We start from the raw sequence: 22,500 nt of genomic DNA, 5'->3' as shown, positions 1-22,500 counted from the left end.
CTCGCAATCGCGATCGTCATTACGCGCATTTGCACGATCAGGTGATTTCGTAAACGACGGAGAAAGCGCGTTTTCGTTGGGACAACAAAAAAAAAAAAAAAAAAAAAAAAAAGAAAATATTTAGTCTTCTTACGACAAAAGAAAAAAAAAATAAATAAATAAATAAAAATAAAATAAAATAAAAAGAAGAAAAAAGAAAAAAAAAAAAAGAACTTTCGTATCGAAGTGTAACAAAACGATACAGGAGAGGTGGAATGGAGTAGAGAGTAGGAACATAGACCAGATGCGGAAATAAAAAAGATAAAAGAAAAAGAAAGCAATGTAATAAAACTAGAGAAACTATGTCGGCTTTGAGTCACCATCTATTTCGTTTCGCAATACTTTAACTATCGTCGATAGAACCATAAATAAAGAAATAAATTATTATTATTATTATTATTATTATTATTATTATTATTATTATTATTATTATTATTATTATTATTATTATTACTATTTAAATGCGAACGCTTGCTCGCTCACGTTTGATTATTTTATTACATTATTAATATAATATGTTATAATATTAATTATAAACATATAATTAATAATATACGCTGCGAAATAATTATCTACGTACTAACTTTTTTATTTCTTTTTTTTACACACACACACACACACACACACATACATATATATATATGTGTAAACATATATATATATATCAAAATTTCCATATCCTTTTTCCCATCGTAGTTTTTACATTTCGTTCTTCAATATGAATTTCTATACCTTCCGTTTCTAAAAAAAAAAAAAAATAAAAAAAAGATAGAAAAAAAATAAAAGAGAGAGAGAGAGAAGGATAACGAGAGTGAAAGAAAGGAAGAAAGAGAAAGAGAGATGGAAAAAGAAAGAAAGAAAGAAAGAAAAAAAAGGATGAGTGCAATTTCAAAAATAAACTTGCACGACTATACCATCTATCTAAAAATAAATCGCGAGAGATAGGATAGGAAAAGGAAAGAAGAAGAAGAGGAAGAGGAAGTGAAAGAGGTGGAGGGGAAGGAGGAGAGGGAGATGTGCACGAGAGGTACGACTCCGCACGCGAGACGAATTTATTCTCGTCGTCGACACGCTCTCCAAACTCGAGGGCCCTCGATCCCGGTTTTGCGAGGCTCGTTGGCTAAAATCCGGCTTACGAATAAATCCGGACGTGCGAGTCCTTCGATTATAACTCCCACGATGACAATGACGACAATGACGACAATGAGGATGACGACGACGACGACGACGACGACGACGACGACAATAACGACAATGATTACGATTACGTATCGTGAGAATCACGAAAAATACTATGAATTATAAAAGAAATTGAAAATAATTTATTTCTGTCTGAGACAAATATGAATACGTATTAATACATAAATAAATTTCGTCTGATTTATATGTATACGCGCGATTATTTTTCTAAATATTAAAAATACAAAAAAAAAAAAAAAAAAAAACAACGGAAAAGAATAGGAAAGAAAAAAAGATTTTTAAAAGAACGTCGTATAGAGAGAGAGAAAGAGAGAGAGAGAAACATCGTAGTGATAATTATTTGACTTTTTGACTTTGTCATGATCTTGGACTCTTGTGTACTATTAAATTAAAAACAATTGAATTTAGTCACATCGACAGAAAATGTGTAAATATATTCTTAATAATATAGGACACGTTAATACTGACAGAACGATAACTTTTATATATATATATATATATATATATATATATATATATATATATATATATATATATATATATATATCTTTATATATCATTTGATATATGTATATATATATCTATATGCATATATATGCAGATATAACTTATATTAATATAACTGTATTATAATATCACAAATATTTTTTATATTTAATTTAAAAGTTATACTTGAGAAATTAATTGAATAATTGAGAAAAAAAATTGATCTTCGAGTAGAAAATTTGAAATAAATTTAATGGGACGGAATAATTAAAATGGTCTTTCGAAAATACATATATATACATATATATATATATATATATATATATATATTTTAGAAGATAAACAAAGTCAAAGTATCACGATCTTGATGAAAGATAAAAGATAAAGAAGAGCGACATTTATTGTGTCAACAAATACATACACAATGTAATATTCAAATTGTTTGGATTCGCATAAAAAATAGAACAAAATATAAAAATGAAAAAAAAAAAAAGAAAAAAATATTACACTCGCGTTATATCATATAGTTATTAAATAAAAGGTATAAAATGTTTCTGTATTCAAAGTAGGGGGTAACCGAAAAAAGGATCTTTTCCTAAAACTCGAACGAATAATGCACCGGTTGTTCCATCGAGATAAGGAAAAGAGTATACTTCGAGCATTATGCTATTGCCAAGTCACAACAGAGGGAAAGAGATTGAGAAAGAGGGAAAGAAGGAAAGAAAAAAAAGAAAAAAAAAGAACGAGAGAGAGAGAGAGAGAAAGAGAAAGGAAGTTTGCATTGAAGACTCAACTTGCCTTGAATACAATGACTTGTCTTATTAGCGAGAAGGTAAATACCTATAGACACACACACACACACACACACACACACACAAAAGTATACACGTATATAAATGTATATTATACAATAAATTGTCGAGTTCGTCCAAGCCTCCAATCGTTGTTTCATTCGTTTCTTTCGCCCTTCTTGAATGAATATACTGGAGCTTTTTCTCACAAGGTCATTGACCTTCGTCATCTATGTCGTCGTCGTCGTCGTCGTCGTCGTCACCGTCGTTGTCGTCACCGTCGTCGTCGTCGTCACCGTCTTCGAAAAAGAAAAGAGAAAAGAAAAGAATAAAAGAGAGATATAGAAAGATATATATATATATATATATATATATATATATATATATATATATAGAGAGAGAGAGAGAGAGAGAGAGAGGGGGAGAAATATTCTTCTATTAAAAGACAAATCCTTTTTCGTCATGAGAACGTTGTGTACCCGGAAATATATAACCAATGTATTCACTTATGAACGGATTAACGTGCAATCTAGACAATGTAAAAAAAAAAAAAAAAAAAAAAAAGAAATAGAAGAAGAAGAAGAAGCAAAAACGAAGGAGAACGAGGGAGAGAGAGAGAGAGAGAATGTGAGAAAATTGCGGTCTGTATTAATAACAACAATAACAATAACAATAACAACATCAACAACAACAATATAGTGTTAATCCAATATCATTATCGAGGACTAACTAATGAACGAACGTCGGAATAATCTCAGGATTTTTTCTTTTTTCTTTTTTTCTATCTTTCTTTTTTTTTTCCTTTTTTTTTTTTTTTGTTTTGATCATAGATCATTGTCTAAGAGATTCAACGATTTATATTACGATTTAGTCGTAACTCCACAGGAGATCGTGCATTCTCTGTTCCATTAGCACACACAGCGGGTAGATGGTGGTTCGGGGAGAAGGGGGGAAGGGTGGGAGGAGTGGGGGAAGGAAAGATCTAAGATACAAGATTAAATCGTTTTAACACCTTTTTTCCTCGCCAACGAACCTTCTTCAACCTTCCCCCACCCTCAACCTCTCAACCCTTCTTACTCGTCCACAACGAAGACGAGATAAAAGAAGGCACGTGACTTTATATCGCTACACCAACGTTATCCTTATGTTAGACACCAATAATTATCGTCCGTATCCGTTTTACTCAGAAAAGGGATTGTCTGGTTCTCAATAATCTTGTGAAACGTTACGGACGATTAGATCGAAACTTCTCAACTATTTCTTGATGACTAAATAAATCGACGTTAGGTCGTAGTAAAACGATTAGTATTATTTGCGTTGTACCTCGATTAAATAATTGACGTTGTTGATTGTTTACGAAATAATACAAATAACAGAAAAGTAATCTTACTTTTAAATGTATTAACTTATAATGTATATGATAGTAATATAATTTTTTAATTCATTCATTCATTATTGTAAAATGTAAAATGTAAAACGTGCCAATCGAAATAAGACGAGTATGCACTGAATGATTATTAAGTATTGAAATATTTAATTGTTTTCGAATTATTAATACAGAAAATAATATTAATCTTTTAAATCCATATATAATAATTATAAAATTATATAAATATTTATATAAATATAATTTTAAATAATATTTTCATTTAATATATAAATAATATATATTTAATAAATATAATTTTAAATAATATTTTCATTTAATATATAAATAATATATATTTAATAAATATAATTTTAAATAATATTTTCATTTAATATATAAATAATATATATTTAATAAATATAATTTTTAAAATTAATTTATGATATATATATATATATATTTTTTTTTTGCGATGTATCTTTTATAAAGATATGGTATCATAAAATATTTTGTTTCTATAAATTTCTTGCCTCCGCATGCGCAAAAGAAAAAAAAAAAACAAAGAACAAAATAATGAAGGATCGAAACATTTTTTTCAACGATTAACGCTCATTCGATAATAAATAAACAAAAAAGAAAATCTGTATATGTATTAACGTTATATTCTCGAACTATACGTACTTAATAAACGTATAACAAACTTCGGTTAACAATGTAAATTAATTCGAACATTGGAATTTGATGAACAGAACAATTTGATCGAACGCATTGTTCAATGCGTCGAACGAGTTCGTAATTTGTTGTGAATAATCGAGGGTGTTTGAAATTCGCGCTCTTTTTTTTCTTTCTTTTTTTCTTGTTTTTTCTTTTTATTTTTTTTTAACGATCGTCGACCGTCCCTGGCTCACGTGCGAAATCGTTTAATTTGTGTTCCCTCTCGCAACAACGAGGACGCGAGAGAATACACTCCCGGGGACTTTTCTCGCTAAAAAGCCATCGTGCAAATGATCGGTACCAACGTAATTTCAATTACGTGCGACCGCCGTCTGTTTCGTCGATGGAATGACAAACGTTAATTGGCGAATGAACGAACGACGAATTTAATATGGATACGTGTTGTGGTCAGCACGAGAGCTAACTTTCCACCTCTAACGATCCTAACTACATCGATAACACCCACCACCATCACCCTTCTTTTCCTATCTTTTATTTTTCATTTTTTGTTTCCTTCCTTCCTTTTCTCTCTCTCTCTCTCTTTCTCTCTCTCTCTCGCTCTCGTTAATAACCCGTATATAATTCGCACACGTGTCGCATTGATTTTTCATTCGGGATGTAAAAGCACATTGAAATTTTTAATCCATTCTAATTGGCTAGGTATTAAATATATATATATATATATATTTTTTTCAATCGTATATTATATCCTTCGTTGATCACAAAATTTGATCGGTCGAATTCGTTTCTATGAATCAATGTTTCTCATTTTTTTTTTTTTTTTTTTTTTTGCTAAGTATCAATTTGACTATACGCAATCTGTTTTCTTTGCATTTTTCCTTTATACATCTATATATAAATAAATAAAAAAAAAAAAAAATTAAATGTTATCTTAAAATTATCATTTTTATACCGACAAATATAATTGTGCAAGTAACAGTGCACGTACGATATTATTAATATTTTGTTACATAAATATTAGTATAAATATTATACTAAGTACAAATCTTAATTAAACAAATAACTCGCAATTTTAAGTATCTAACGAAAAAGTGGAAGCGAAAAAAATATACATATGCATGCGCGTGCATATGTATGTACGTTTAACTTGGAACTAACGGGGTAATTAGGAAGGATTGGATAGGAATGAAGAAGTGTGTAAAAAAAAAAAAAAAATTAATAAATTAAAAATAAAAAAAAAAGGAAAGGAAACGAAAAAAAAAAGAATCACCATTAACTCAACCTAATCTATCAAAATCTTTTCTTCCACCGACAAAACAGTCTACATTTTTTCTATAGCGAACGTTTATATGTATGAGGTCAACTCGCTCCCACAGGGTGTACCAGCAAAGTATCTACAGAATAGCTATATCGTGTCTCAATGGAAAAATAATATGCGGAGAGGGTATTATGCGTCGCATAACAATTAGCTCATACACACCGGTAAAGAAACGGTGTATGAGCTCGATGATTCTCCTCGAACGAACCTATAGCATAAGTTCGCGCGGTTTTGACCTCTAACTCTTAAATGATACATGCATACATGCATAACACATGGAAAAGTCAAAGGATGTACAATAATCACCGTTACATTTACCATTAAATTACGATAGTGAATTATATTCGATTTGATTGTACGATTGATTTCTATCAAACAACTGGAAGATTTATTTCTATAGAAACATAAAAAGTTTTTATATCTTTATAATGTATTTTCTACCAAAGAATATATATATATATATATCTTTTTTTTCTTTTTTTTTTTTTTTTTTTTTTTTGAATAAAAACATTTATTTATATAGATTAATAATTTTATGAAAGTTAAAATCATCCATAAGGTTATATATTATTGAAAATCAAATTACTCTTTCGAGACTTATGATTGATGAGACTTGTAATTTTACGTAGATTATGTGAAAAAAAAAAAAAAAAAAAAAGAAAAAATATATATATATATAGTCTCGAAAAAGAGTAATTGATTTTCAAAATAATCTAGAAACTATTGACAGGTCTAGGAAATTTTGACTCATTTCCTAAAAAGAAAAAAAAAAAAAAAAAAAAATAAAAGAAGTTCTTTTTTAAATAGAATCAAAAGGAATAGACATCAAAGTAGAGACGATGCCTTTTTTACTCGTTCGTATCAAAGAACAGCAATCGACTGCTGGAATTGACCCCTCCCTGAAAGCAACAGAAAGAGAAAGAGAGATAGATACAACGTCATTGCTCTCGTGTATACACGTTACACGTGCCGAAGTAGTTGCCGTGGGAGCAACTGGGCAGGTGAATGTACTCGCGAGCACATAAATACTACGACGGTGTTAGTGATAATGGTGTGTCACACTCTGCAGAGAATGCCCTAGAGCTTGGTATCAAAACGGAAAGTCTTTTCCATTAATATTCTCTTACAAGACTTCACAATTTATTTGTAATGTGTGTGTGTGTATGTGTGTGTGTGTCCGCGCGCGTGTGTGTGTAAACAGGATAGGTTAAAAGTTTATAACTGATTTTAAAAGTCAATCATTATTTTTTTTTCGTAACTTCTTAGATTAATTTGTTCCTCTTTTTCTTTTCTTTTCTATTTTCTATTTCTTTCTTTACAAATTGTAAAACTTTGCAAAGCATAGAAATATTTTTTGTAATCTGAAAATAAAAAATTATATCTTCAACAGTTTCGAAAAAGAGTAATTAAGTAATTGATTTTTATTATTTTTCTTTTTTTCTTTTCTTTTTTTTTTTTTTTTTTTTTTCAATATCACTCATGAACTTTTGATCTCATTCCGTATTATTGGTTATTACTTATCTTTCGTTTTCTATATTTCATAACTAAGTTTATGAACATATATATATATATATATATATATATATATATATATATATATATTTGAAAAGATCAAATCATAAGTCAACCGATTGAGAACGATCTCGATAACATTACATGTGGCAATATTGTATTATCCAAGAGAGTCCTTCCATTTCGTATCGTGTGTCCTCTTTCCGCTATCGTGATATCTTTATATCCATCCTTTCTATATGCCTAACTATACGTAGTATATAAATACATACACAGATACATAATGTACTATATATATATATATATATCCCATCTCCCGTTTTCTAATCGTAAGACGATCGTGGTTCAACATTATGATAGACGAGTGGTCTGGCAATGAGATATCTAAGTACGTGCAGCACGAATCTAATACCTATGTCAGTTTAAAGAAGACAAGAATGAGAATAAGAGAGAGTGGGGGGGGAATAAAAGGGCAAGTAAAAAGGGTCCAAGTAAAATCAGAGGTTCAATCTTGTTCAAGATGAAGAAGAAGGAGGAGAAGATGAGAGATGAGAAGAAAAATGAAAAGGTTGAAGATAGAGAGCAGAGGTTAACGAGATCCTGATACTTGAGGTGCTGTGTTGTGATCGTTGCAAATGTTGCTGCCTCTTACCCATCGAGTAATGTCTATAACAACTAAGGACACTATTATTTTTAGTACACACACACACACACATACACACACACACATATATATATGTTAATGTTTAAGTAATATAATTAAATGTTTAGACAAAGTCGGATTAGAAAAATTCCTAACTGATAATATTAATTATTAGCTTGTAAATATTAATTTCTCTTTATCGAGAGTTTTCAGATTTCTTTTATAGATAATTTTCTTTTTTTTTTTAACTTATTCTTTAATTTATTTGATTATCTCATTTAAACATTTTCTTTTCATTATTTATTCTTTCTCATTCAGTTGGTATATTCTTAAAGCCTAAAAAAAATTCAGAATATAACCCTGAAAGATCATAAAAAAAAAAAAAAGAAAAAAAAAAAAAATTTAATTATTTTTAAAATCACTTAGAGATTATTAACCTACTCTATATATATGCACATACAAACATATACACCTATATACCTATATATATATATATATATATATATATATATATATATATACATAACACATTTTTAACTATTTAATTTTATGTTTGAATAAATAAAAAAGTAATAATAATAATAATAATAATAATAATAATAATAATAATAATAATAATAATAATAATAAATAATTAAAGTTAACTATTTTAATGCATATTATCACGATATTCTCCTAGCGTAATAAATGTACGTATAAAGAGGTTAACTCTGGTAAAGAACGAAAAAGTTCGTCGTAAGTATATACACGGGCTTCATTTTATTTTATTTTATTTCAAAAAGAAGGGAGGGAAAGAAGAAAGGAAGGAAGGAAGGAAGGAAACAAGGAATAAAGGAAATAAGGAAGTAAGTAAAGGAAGGAAGGGTGAATGGAGGAGGATAACTTTTTGGTGAACACGAACGTCCCCGGTACTTTGGAATTTATGAGCTAACGTCAATAAAATCTCCGGTGAAACTTTCGATATATCTAAGCTTTCCTCTCTTTTACTCGTTCTCTCCCCCCCCCCTCTCTCTCTCTCTCTCTCATCAAAAACTTGTATCCCTAGATAAACCGAAACTTGAAATTCTCATAACTCCTGCGTATCTTTCTTCCATCAAAGGATTAAACTTCATAAAGTTTCCTTCCTCGTTTCGATTGCTAATTTCAATATTCTTCGTTGTATAGTATTAAAGATGATGAGATAAAATGTTTTATCTGGAATGATTGCGTACATACATACATACATACATACATACATGATATGCATGCATATACATATACATACATTACGTACATACATATTCTAATTACACGTATCCCATTATTATTAATGTCTTAGGGAAAAAGAGAAAATACTTTTCTCCTTTTATTTTTTCTTTTTTTCTTTTTTTCCTGAAAAGAATATACTACTTGCACATATTAAAATTTTCGTAACGTTCGTTGATATCCCTCGTTGCTTCGATCTTTATGTCGTCGACAGAATATCTCTAACAGTACTCTTACCCAGACAATGAAATAACTTTACGAAGGGGGAGAAAGAGAGAGAGAGAGAGAGAGAGAGAGAGAGAGAGAGAGAGAGAGAGAGAGAGAGAGAGAGAGAGAAAGAGACAGATAGAAAGCTGTAAGATAATGTCATAAATTCTCTAGGTGACACCATTGTGTATCTTTGTCTTGAATCTTCTTAGACTTGCAATTATCTGCCATGTGTATAAAAGACAGGGGGAGAGGGAGAGAGAGAGAGGGTGATACTACACCAAAATCAATAATATTACATGTATAAAATACAGTATATAAACGTGATTAAGTATTACGATTTGTTTTCTCTTTGATATCATTAAAAATACAGATATATGATTCGTTTTCTATTAAACGATTTTTAATTGATAGGGGAAAATAAACAAAAAAAAACAAAAAAAAAACAAAAAAAAAAAGAAAAGAAAGATATACATAAGTTGAGATATTTCATTGATTAAATCGTATTTATAGATCGATCATAACGTAAGAAAAAGAGAAAGAAAAAAAGAGAGTGTGAGAGATAAAGAGAAAAAGAAAGAGAGAGAGAGAGAGAGAGAGAGAGAGAGAACTGACCTACCGCTACTATTTGCCGACAAAGCGAGGACGTCACGTGACTACGGTATCTTTCGCGATCATTTTTTTTACCACGACATCGAGGTCAGTCTCTCTCTCTCTCTCTCTCTCTCTCTCTCTCTCTCTCTCTCTCTCTCTCTCTCTCTCTCTCTCTCTCTCTCTCTCTCTCTCTCTCTCTCTTTTACTTCTTCTCTCTTTCCTTCTCCCTCTCTCCATCCCACTCGCTCACTCCCACCATATCTCTCTCTCTCTCTTTCTCTCTCAATAGAGAGGTTACGTAGATGACCGATTTAAAACGGCCAAAATCGACGACTCGTTGCTCCGTCAAGATGGCGTCCGTAATACCAAAGAATTTTTGATGACTCTTACATCAAGTATGATGTAATATATTTATGATTACATATACACATACACACACACACACCAATTATATATATATATATATATATATATATATATATATATTGACACGTGCGCGCAATATAAATAATGCAAAAGCTATAAAAAATTCTTCTTAAATTTTCCGACTCAAATCCACTCTATAAACGCAATTATTTTTTGTGAGAATAAAACGAGGAAAAAAAAAGAGAGAGAGAAAAAAAAAGACAAAGAAAAAAAAAGAAAAAAAAAAAAAAGAAAAAAAGATTTGGAACGGGCGTTGAAGTAAACGCTTTCACTCGTAGTTGTCGGTTCTGAAGATTCTTCTGAAAACAAGAAAAGCGGTTAGCCGTGCGGATCGATCGAAGAAAAGATTAAAAAGTGTATATAAATGTGTATCTATCTACGTATTTGTGTGTGTGTGAATGAAAGAAAGAAAGAAAGAAAGAAAGAAAGAAAGAAAGAAGGAAAAAGACAGAGAAAAAGGAACAGAAATAGAAAACTCTCGAGTGTACGTATATCTGGACATTCCTGAATTCAAGTAAACTCGAGTTCGAACATATTAAGATCTTCCATTAAATACTGGCTTACAATGTAGATACGTCTTCATCGTCATCGTCGTCATCATCATCATCATCGTCATCGTCATCGTCTTTTTCGTCGTCGTTATAGTCGTTGATCGTCTACTACCAACGTCAATTACACGATTACACAATGAAGTACAGCATAATAAAGTATGCATAATAATGATCGCGTCGATGAACTTTACTCGTTTTTCATGATGAAACGAAAAAAAATGGGAAGGAGAATTGCGATCATCTCTTCTCTCGAGTCTCGCATGAACTTCGAACGGCGTTTCAATGATATGAGAAACAAAAAGAGAGAGAGAGAGAGAGAGAGAGAGAGAGAGAGAGAGAGAGACCGAGTGAGAGAGCGAGAGAGAAACTTGAAATCTATATAAAACGTCTAATAAATCAATCAATGAATCTCTCTCTCTCTCTCTCTCTCTCTCTCTCTCTCTCTCTCTTTCTATCTATCTTTCTCTTTCTCACTAACTAATATCTTTCTTAAACATATACATGTATTTACAGATTACGTAAGCTTCGAGGATTAATGAAAAAAAATTATATTATATCGTATATAGTTAGGAATAGTAGAGTATCAGAACGAAAAGAACAAAGGGTCATGAAACTCGACGTTAGAAGCTCGTTGAATCCACATCGAGACCGTTGAAGGACTTGCCCCTGCACTCTCTACCCAACCACCCACCCATCCATCTCTCCTCTCCCAATTCCCCTCGTCGTCACTCCCACCCCATCAAACAATGATATTCCTCCCTTCCACCAACCTACCCTCCCCCTTTCATTCTCTCGCTAACTCGCTACCTCTTCTTGCATCTCTTTCTTTTTTCTTTTTTTTTTTTTTTTTTTTGGTCTACCCGCTTATATACATACATATGTGTATGCGTGTGTCTGTACTGTGTGTGTGTGAAATTAAAAGCTGGATATATTACAAATAATATTTGTAACGTTGGAAATATTACAAATAACAATGTTGATAGAAACGATTAATAATAAAAATCGTCGAAAATAATTACGGGGAAATATTCTAATGGTAACAGTTCAAAGGTTAAGAAATATTTTTCTATGTATTTGTTAAATTTTTATAGCTTTTTCTTTTCTTTTTTTTTTTTTTTTCCCACTATACCCCTAGATCGATCGATCGATCGATCGATCGATCGATAATTAATAAACAAACGATTTCAATCGTATACGTATTTGATTTGTTAACGATAATCGAATGATGATATAATTATCAATAGTATGACACGATTACTTTTACATTAATCGTCAATTAAGCTAATCTATTACATTATATTAACGCTCTATATGTAATATTATTATTCAAAGAAATATTTTCAAGTCAGGGGAAAATAGCTTGTTGCACAATCGATATATATACATATATATATATATATATATATATATATATATATATATATATACGCGTGTTTTATATTACGAAAGCAATTATTTATGTGACCCTAATATGCACATGTACATATGTACATATGTAATGTAAACGCGCAAGATTTAGTATATATTACCAGAGTGCGGATAAACGTAAAAAATGTATTTTTTTTTCTGTTTCCTTTTTCTTTTTCTTTTTTTTCTTTGGATCAATTATGCGCAAGATAAATTCGATCGTTTCGAACTTTTTCGATGTATTAATCGATATTGTAATATATTGACAAAAAAAAAAGAAAAAAGAAAAAAGAAAAAAATCGAAAGAAAATTTAAATAGAAAATAAAAAAAGGCAAAACTCACCGCAAACATTGAGCCATCCTTCTACCCGGCAAGGATAGTCCAGCTTCATCGTGGTCCTGTTATTATTTTACGTTTGAGTGCTGTACGATCTCCGATGTGATCCCAAATGAAAATCCAAAATCCAGCGTGTCTCGAGTGCGCGCGCGCTCGCTCGCGCGCACCATACACACGCACGCACACGTACACGCGCGTACACACAGCTGTGCCGCCACCCGCCAACAACGAAACGATATTCTCTCTCTTTCTCACTCTTTCTCTTTCTCTCTCTCTCTCTCTCTCTCTCTTTTCTTTTCGTAGAAACGTAAAACAAACGAGGTTACGTAGAAAAAAACAAAAAAGAAAAAGAAAAAAAAAACTATAAATATCGTATATCACCGGAGGGAAAATATAACTGCACCGATAACGATGATGTCGTGCATCCTTCCCAGTTCACCACCTCCTGTCCTTCGACCACGCGCGACTACCACTAACTCACCCTCCTCCACCCTCCTCCCTCTTCGTCTTCTTCTTTCGTCTCAAAGAAAAGAAAGAAAGAAAGAAAGAAGGAAAGAAAAAAAAGAGAAAAAAAAAAGGAAGATCTAAACGGCGAAGATCCAAAAAGGAAAGGAAAAAGTAAAAAATGAGAAAAAGAAACAAAAAAAATTAAAAAGAGAAAAACGATGATGAGAAATGAAAAGGGCGGAGGGGGCGGGAAAAGAACAGAAAAAGAGGGCAAAAAAAAAAATAAGAATCGTTAATAGTTCGTCGTACTAAACGTCGATCGGTCGATGGACACGCGCGCACGTACGAGTAATAATCGCGCACATATACATACACGTACCGCACACGCACCCACACACTACGATCCAACGGTTTAATAAAGTAACTTTTGTAACTGTACGGACGAAACGCAACAGAACACCTCCGTGGACGAACACCGACTGACTGAACGAACGACCCTCGTGCGGCCTCGTTGCCAGTCGAACGCCACCGACGACGCTATCCCCACCACTCGCGTCCCTCCTTTACTCCGCCTTCCCCCTCTCCATCACACACAATCACGCGACACCCGCTACCGACTCGCGCGCACTCGTTTGTACACTTGTCACAACGAGAAATTATTTTTCCTTATTTTCTCTTTACTGTTTCTTTTTTCTTTTTCGTTTACACATGTAACCGAATAAATATAAACCGTACTACTACACATTAGCTTCGTCGTCGTTCCTAATATCGTATATAATTAATAAACTCGCGTAAACTCATATTTTATATTTCTTTCTTTGAATTTAATATATCGAACAATTGCCTCCTTATACTCTCCTTAATACTTTCAACAATAACGAATTTCTATTAAATTTTTATTCTCCCACCGATTTCTCGACAATTTTATTTCTTCCCTTTCTTCTTAACAATTACACTACACGACGAACTTTTCACACTCGATTCACGCATATTTATATAGACGAACTTTTGTTATTTGTTCAACACTTTTTCGAGAACACTTATTACGTTTAATTCTCGTTCTTATCGATAAGCGTATTAATTAACATTACAATATAATGATATTGTTATATTAAATGTAAGCGACGAAGCGACGAAGATTCCGACGAGAGAACGAAAACGTTGAATTCGAGACTAACACTTTCGATAATCGAAATAACACTCGAAGTTTACACAAAACGATAATTGTATTCGATAGTATACCAAAGCACCATCTGACGGAGAAAGATATTAACAGTACTATCCAAAATGGCGCTCAAGGGACAGGTTGGTCAAAGTAAGTAGACAAAGAAATAATATTTTTCTATAGAATTAAAGTACGAATAAATATATTAATGTAACTACGCTCGTATAAAATAGCATAATGTCGATATTGGAATTGATGAAAATGTAATTTGTCGATGGTGATAAATAACTTTTAAACGAATGGGGCGTATACGGGAGTGGATGACTTCATCCCGCGGAAAGGATCGTTTGAAAGAAATATATTACGTTTTTTTTTTTTCAATAAAGACGCATCAATTTGATGAAATTGACGTATCGTATCATAAATCACCATGAATTACTTGTGATAATAACGTGTAATATCATAAACGTAATGAAAATTATAACGTAAAAAATTCGTTCCTTCTGATCGATAAAAGGAAAATAAAGGAGAGAAAAAAGAAAGGCTAAAATAATAAAAAAAAGATACGATATAAAACAGCAATTATATTTTCAATCGGTAACATTTTTAAAGGAAAAATTAAAATTAACGTTATCACCAATACTCGGCCAATAGTCGTATTTACATTAGTCGTATTCCTCGAGCCAGTGCCGTTGTATTTTTCCTCGAGTTGTCAAAAGGTTACATTAAGTTAGGATATATTAGAAATGAATATAATCTCAATTCTTAATATTACATTTTTTCCATCAATGTGCTCAACGTTGTTCGTCAACGTGCTCGTCATATTTATTCGCTAGTGATAATTTGATTAATCCTACGATGATTAACGAATGACGTTAAGACGTATGTCTTTATTATTATTAGACGAATCGGAAAGATCGAAAAGAACGCGCGCGAAAATTAAATGTCATAAATTAAAACTCGTGTCTAATGACAATGATCATTTCAAATTCTATTATTGTCCGTGTAATCAACAAAAAAAAAAAAACAAGAAAAGAAAAAAGTAAGAAAAAAATAGATGTTTAATCAAATAATTCGATCATGTCGATCGAAGTCGTGAAATTTTTTTTTTCTTTTTTTTATAAATTTATAAATTTTCTTTTTACATGAATGTAAATACATACGTGTATGTAAAGGGGCCCTCAATTTCTCGATGTACGAGCCTATCGTTCGTGACGTCATTCGCCCTCATAAGGAACGATCAATACACGCGTTGAAAAGCGCCAAAAGATTTCTTCTTACTCGAATGCGCGACCCCCTTACGTCACATTAAACAATGTTATCTTATGAACTAGTTACTAACTCATTCAACAGGGGAAAAAAAAAGAAATCAATAATTGTAATTGTTTCGGTTTCTCTCTTTTTTTTTGTTTTTGTTTCCTCTCGACGAAAATAAAAATGTGCAACGCAATAAATTGATGAAAGAAAAGAAAGACAAAATGCAAGAAAAAAAGAAAAAACACATAATTGTCATATTCCTTGTTTCTTACTAATACATCCCTAATACGATCAAAACCATATATATATATATATATGAATTATTTTATAAGGAATTTAAAAAAAAAAATATTTTTTATTGACACATTCTTGAACGAGTATTGTCACGAGCATTTAATAATCATTTGTTGTACGAGCATTCAATTGATAATTATTAAAATATACAAAGATAAAAATCATTATCGCAATATTGTTTATTATTTCGAATAGCGTTAGTAATTAATCTTCGATATTATTAATTTTTCACGATGAATATTTAATATTATAATAATAATAATTATAATTTAATTACGAACATAAAACTTTTTAGTATATATATATATAGTCGATAACAATGGTTAATTTTATGATATTAGATTTAATTAGATGCAACAACTTACCAAAAGATTCTTTGAAATAAATAATATCGAATGAATTCTCAAGTCCATTTAAATTTTTATCCTCTAATAAATTTCTTTTCTATTTCTTCTTCTTCTTCTTCTTCTTCTTCTTCTTTTTCTTCTTCTTCTTCTTCTTTTGTTGCAGAAATTATGAACGAGGTGATCAAGCAGAAAAAGAAAGCAGCAGGAGGAGTAGAATGGAGGATCCTTGTCGTGGATCAGTTGGCGATGAGAATGGTCTCGGCATGTTGTAAGATGCATGATATCAGTGCCCAAGGGATTACCCTGGTCGAAGATATCAACAAGAAACGTGAACCTTTGCCAACGATGGAGGCTATTTATTTGATAACACCGTGCAATTCATCCGTGCAGAAATTGATTGAAGATTTCAACAACCCGACTAGAACGACCTACAAAGTCGCTCACGTTTATTTTACCGAAGGTATGTATGTGTGTGTGTGTATATATATATATATATTTCGATCGATCTACATACATACATATGTATATATATATATATATATATAACAATATACAATTGATCCATTTAAAAAAAAAGAAAAAATCGACATCAATCACCCTACTCATTCAAAAAACTTTTATCACATAGAGAACGGAAAATGAATATTCGAGTGAACGCGAAACAGTTGTTTTGAAAATATTATTTAGAAAAGAAAAAAAAAAGATAAATAAATAAGCAAATAAATGAATGAATGAATGAATGAATGAATGAATAAATAAATAAAAATAATATCGTGTAATAATGCGACAATATGCATATAACGAACATAGATCAATGGAAAGTTATGAAAGTTACTGTCAGTCTATCTGTTTGCAGCATGCCCCGACGAGTTGTTCAAAGAATTGTGTCATTCTCTGGTAGCTAAGCACATAAAGACACTTAAAGAGATCAACATCGCTTTCATACCGTACGAGGAGCAGGTAAAGGATTGAATATTTTGCAGGAAAAAAAAAAACAATAACAGCAAAAAACAAAAAAAAGAAAGAAAACAAAACAAAAGAAAAAAGAATGAAAGAAATAAAGGAATACCTAAATAATAACAAGTAATGATAAATGAAAAAAAAAAAAAAAGGAAAAAAAAAAAAAGAAAAAAAAAGCAGAAGAAGAAGAAAACAAAAATGAACGAATAAGTCAAACTTTGTATAACGCATCTGTTCTTCTCTATTTTTATAAATGGTGGTGGGCACGTACATACAAAATTTGTTGTGACACATAAACAAATACACACAATATATACACACATACACATACACATACATACATAACTTATGTACATGTATACACATGCATATATATATTTTATATATATATATATATATATATACATGATATATATATATATATATCAGCGTACCGAGGAAAATGCCAATCTATCATCATTACTCGTTCTCTATCGCTCTTCCGGCATCTACATTCTACTTCATAATCTTTCGCTCTTCTACTTCGTCCTTCGTCCCTTTTTCCTCTTTTCGACTCTCTCATTATTAACTTTTCTTCCAAGAGAAGGCACATTACTAACGTTCGTAATACATTCATGCTTGCACTCGACCAGTCTGCCCGGAGGAGCTGTTCAATGAACTCTGCAAGTCTCTCGCCGCTAAAAAGATCAAAACCCTCAAAGAGATCAACATCGCTTTCCTGCCATATGAGTCGCAGGTGAAGAACAAAGAATTAAGGAAAAAATAAAAAAAAAAAAAAAAGAAAAGAAAGAAAAGAAAAAAAAGAAAAAAAGAAACAAGCAAGAAAATTAATAATAAAGATCGTAGTTCTTTGACATTATCATCGCGACACGCTTGCTTTCCTCGATTTTTAATAAAAGACCATACATTTCTTTTCCTTTATTTATTTTATTATATATTTATTTATTTATTTATTATTTTTTTTTTTTTTATTTTTCTTCTTTTATTCCTTCAAAGTAGAAACATAGGCGAAAGACTTCTTTAAAATCCTTGTGTATTGTTTGTAATCCTCTATGAATATAAAAAAAAAAAAAAAAAAAAAAAAAAAATTTAATGTATCTGTATGTCCGCATGTATGTGCGCCATTTCCATATGTATTTTCTTTTCTTCTTTATATTCTGTCATATACCTTTGTGCATAACAAACGTTAAAAGCTAATGCGTCTTTGTAATGCATGTAAGAAATAAATATTTTGCTTGCATAATAATTTTCTTTCAAAATGGCTTGAAATAAATTGTCATTATTATACAGGTATTCTCTTTGGACTCACGTGAAACCTTTGCCTGTTTCTACAATCCATCCTTCTTAAATTTGAGAACTGCCAATATGGAAAGAATTGCAGAACAAATTGCCACTCTTTGTGCAACGCTTGGTGAATATCCGTCCGTTAGATATCGAAGGTATTACAAAGGTTTTAAAGACTAAATAATATACAATATTATAAAATGAGATATTACTTTTTGTAACATTGAAAAAATAATTTACAGTGACTTTGATCGGAACGTTGAATTGGCACAAATGGTTCAACAAAAATTAGACGCTTATAAAGCGGATGAACCCACTATGGGAGAAGGACCAGAAAAGGCTCGCTCACAATTACTTATCCTAGATAGAGGTTTTGACTGTGTTTCTCCCTTGTTACATGAATTAACACTACAGGCTATGGCATACGATTTGTTGGATATTGACAATGATGTTTACAGGCAAGTACCATGAAAAATTAATTATTATCGTAACGTAATCTAAAAAAAAAACAAAATTAATAATTTTAATAATCATAGATTTGAAGCATCTGCTGGCGTAGAAAAAGAAGTTCTTTTAGATGAGAATGATGATTTATGGGTTGAATTAAGGCATCAACACATTGCTGTAGTCTCTCAGTATGTATTCAGAAATTATTACCTTTCCTAATATTAATTTATATATATATATATATATATAATTATATATATAATTCTTAATCTCAATTTTATTTCATCTTTTAGAAACGTTACCAAAAATTTGAAGAAATTCACCGAATCTAAGAGAATGCCACAGGGTGATAAACAAAGTATGCGAGATCTTTCACAAATGATTAAAAAGATGCCACAGTATCAAAAAGAATTAAGTAAATATGCTACGCATCTTCAATTAGCAGAAGATTGTATGAAGCGTTACCAAGGAAATGTGGATAAACTTTGTAAAGTGGAACAAGTGAGTAATACATATAATGAATTGGATATGCATATTATATATAATTATAAAAATATTTTTTTTTTTTTTATAAATTTAATATAAAAATTTTGTCATAGGATTTAGCTATGGGTACGGATGCTGAAGGTGAACGTATAAAAGATCACATGAGAAATATAACTCCAATTTTGCTAGATCAAAATGTAGATCATTTAGACAAATTACGTATCATTGCATTGTATGTCATTAGTAAAAATGGTATAAACGAAGAAAATCTTAATCGTCTAGTTAATCATGCTCAAATATCTGCAGATGATAAACAAACTATCGTTAACATAGCGAATCTTGGCATTAACGTGGTAGTGGATGTATGTATAAAATATGTGTCAATAAAAAAAAAAAAAAAAAGAAAAAAAAAAGATAACTATTATAATCTTTGGGAAATTGCAGGGTAATCGCAAAAAATTATACACAGTTCAACGAAAAGAAAGGATCACAGAACAAACATATCAAATGAGTCGATGGACACCAGTAATAAAAGATATTATGGAAGACTCTATAGAAGACAAATTAGAATCTAAACATTTCCCTTTCTTAGCTGGACGTGCAGCTAGTTCGGGATATCATGCACCTGCCAGGTAATAATAATGAAATATTCTATCTGTATATTATACGAACGTATTAATAAATATTATATATTTCAAGTGTTAGATATGGTCACTGGCATAAAGACAAAGGACAACAAACCATCAAGAATGTCCCACGTTTAATCGTATTCATTGTTGGTGGTGTTTGTTTTTCGGAAATACGATGCGCTTATGAAGTAACAAATGCTTTGAAAAATTGGGAAGTTATTATCGGTAAGGATCAATTTTGATAATGGATATTTTTTTTTATATCGATAAAAAAAAAAAAATATATATATATATATATATATATATATAATTTATAATTTTTTCATTTTAGGTTCATCGCACATAATTACGCCGAAATCATTTCTAAACGACCTGAGTAAACTTCACGTCTAAACAATTCCATAAACGATAATGCAAAACACTTTCTGCATTCCTGACCCGTCGTCACTGTCTATTTTGACTCTTCATCAGTACTACCAAACATGAATCTGTAACTTGTGATCTCTTTGAGGACAAATTATTAATTAAAAAAGAATGAAAGAAAGAAGAAAAAAAAAATAGAGAAAAAAAAAACAAAGCAAAAAAAGAAATACACGGTCAATTCCGTAGATAAAAGTTCGTTTCAAAGTCCGTTTAGAAACGGATCGCTAAAAATGATTATGCTATAAAAATAGATTATTTATTACTTTATTATTGTCTAATAATATTATCTACAATAAGTACTCTTATAGTACTGTAAATTAAAGAAGGAATATTCTGAATGGAGGTATCACCTGGAATCAAGTGCCTGCGTGAAGATTAATAATATGGGATCACGTAAAGCATGTTGGCAATACTGATGTATAAATATATAATGGTACCTTATTGTTAGAAATATGTGCGTGAATGATTTAGCGCAGTGTTAGAAGCAAGTAATTCGTATAAATATATAAATGAAAAGAAAAGAAAAAAAAGAAAAAAAAAAAAAAAAAAAAAAAATCGTTCATTCGTTGTTAACAAGAAAGAAGAATTAAACAGAAAATGATGATTCTATGTGTTTTAGAAAAGACTCGTGATATATACGTATATAATGCACGCGCTTGGTCTTATCGAATTAATCTCTATTGATGGTCATTTAAATATCATTAAGAAAAGAGGAAAAAAAAAAAGAAAAAGATAAAAAAAAGTAAAATCCCTTTAACGAGAAGTTACGGATAATAATCATTTGAATGTTTGCGTGACAAAACAAAAAAAGAAAAAAAAGAAGAAAAAAGCCACGCATTTTTAATTAGTATTATTGTATACACGATGACATAGATAGTTCATTAATCAAGCGTATTCCGATAATGAAAACGTTCATCGTTCTCTCTATAAATTAAGATGTTGCAGTATCTGTAATTTATGTTTCTTTTGCTTAAGGTCTATACGATAAAAGTAAGAAGAAAAGAAAATATATAAAGAACAAACAAATTTACTCGATTCGTAGGCGTAGAATAATCGCTTTGAACTTGATTACTTTTATAGACATGTTATGTACGCGTTACGTTCGATTATTATTTATAATGATTATTTTCAACAGCATAGCTACGAAAAGAATTACACGTGTTTGTTAAAATATTAAATATAAAGGTAAACGTATTTACCTACCAAAAAAAAAAAAAAGAAAGAAAAGAAAGAAAGAAAGAAAGAAAAAAAAAATATGAAGAAAACAAAAATTAACCAAAGACTAACTTTATTTTTTGACTTTTTACGTATTACACCAGAAATATAATTTAATATTTCTTTAAATGATATCAATATAAAAAGAAACGATCTTCCTGAAGGTTATCAATTGACCCTCCGTGTCAATCCGATAATTTGTTAATATGCGACTGAAACTAACGTAAAGCTTGTGTTTTTTCGTGATTCGAGACAGTAGTCTTGTTGATCGTTCGAAGGATCTAAACGTGTCTTTTAGAAATGGCAGAAAGTAATAAAAGAGTTATTCTCGCGTATAGTGGCGGCTTAGATACTTCTTGTATATTATTGTGGTTGAAGGAAAATGGATATGATGTCACCGTTTACGTGGTAAGATTCTATACGAATTGTAATAACAGTAATTATACTATATTCCTTATCAATGAGTATATTTATTTATATATGAACATATATAAATATATATATATATATATATATATGCAATAAAAATTTAGGCAAATATCGGACAGGAAGAAGACTTTGATGCAGTTAGGGAAAAGGCATTAAAAATTGGTGCTAAAAAGGTAGAATCCTTTGATGCTTAATTATAAACTAATTCTCTGATAAAACATACATGTAGTTCTTTACTTCTCTTTCTGCTTTTTTTTTCTTTTCTTTTCTTTTTTTTTCTTTTTTGTGTTTCTCTATCTTTCCTTATCTTAGGTCAT

General features: G+C 30.6%; 2 protein-coding genes and 1 long non-coding RNA gene across 5 annotated transcripts in view; 2 read left to right on the top strand and 1 right to left on the bottom strand.

Annotated features, from left to right (window-relative positions):
- Nucleotides 1-711: 711 nt before the first annotated feature.
- On the bottom strand, nt 712-14,379 carry LOC146872830 (uncharacterized). The gene is made up of 3 exons (XR_014982495.1): nt 12,807-14,379; nt 2,635-2,815; nt 712-780 (listed from the first exon to the last, which is right to left on the bottom strand). It is a non-coding gene; the product is annotated as an uncharacterized LOC146872830 (long non-coding RNA).
- Nucleotides 14,380-14,489: 110 nt separating this feature from the next.
- Rop (Syntaxin-binding protein Rop) lies at nt 14,490-20,868 on the top strand. 3 transcript variants are annotated; one of them, XM_035877656.2, is made up of 11 exons: nt 14,490-14,562; nt 16,474-16,770; nt 17,903-18,006; nt 18,561-18,709; nt 18,797-19,012; nt 19,091-19,189; nt 19,295-19,502; nt 19,601-19,849; nt 19,932-20,119; nt 20,187-20,341; nt 20,448-20,868. In XM_035877656.2, the coding sequence occupies exons 1-11, from the start codon at nt 14,535-14,537 to the stop codon at nt 20,507-20,509; spliced, it is 1,755 nt and encodes a 584-aa protein (XP_035733549.1). In that variant the 5' UTR covers nt 14,490-14,534; the 3' UTR covers nt 20,510-20,868. The 3 variants fall into 3 exon arrangements, with proteins under 3 accessions (XP_035733549.1, XP_035733540.1, XP_085514810.1); XM_035877647.2 differs by lacking the exon at nt 17,903-18,006 and adding an exon at nt 17,167-17,270; XM_085658684.1 differs by lacking the exon at nt 17,903-18,006 and adding an exon at nt 17,152-17,270.
- A 150-nt stretch (nt 20,869-21,018) lies between these two features.
- Nucleotides 21,019-22,500, top strand: part of Ass (argininosuccinate synthase) — a 3,152-nt gene continuing 1,670 nt past the window's right edge. Inside the window, exons 1-3 of the mRNA XM_035877671.2 lie at nt 21,019-22,162; nt 22,288-22,356; nt 22,496-22,500. The exon at nt 22,496-22,500 is cut by the window's right edge and continues 241 nt beyond it. Of these exons, the coding sequence (XP_035733564.1) occupies nt 22,055-22,162; nt 22,288-22,356; nt 22,496-22,500 (182 nt within the window). The 5' untranslated portion in view covers nt 21,019-22,054. The remainder of the gene's footprint in view (nt 22,163-22,287; nt 22,357-22,495) is intronic.

Source organism: Vespa mandarinia, chromosome 8 (genome assembly GCF_050613455.1).
Source record: "Vespa mandarinia isolate Hongniang chromosome 8, ASM5061345v1, whole genome shotgun sequence".
Classification (NCBI taxonomy): domain Eukaryota; kingdom Metazoa; phylum Arthropoda; class Insecta; order Hymenoptera; family Vespidae; genus Vespa; species Vespa mandarinia.
Note: the sequence above shows the minus strand (reverse complement) of the source record. Positions and strands in the feature narration are given on the sequence as shown.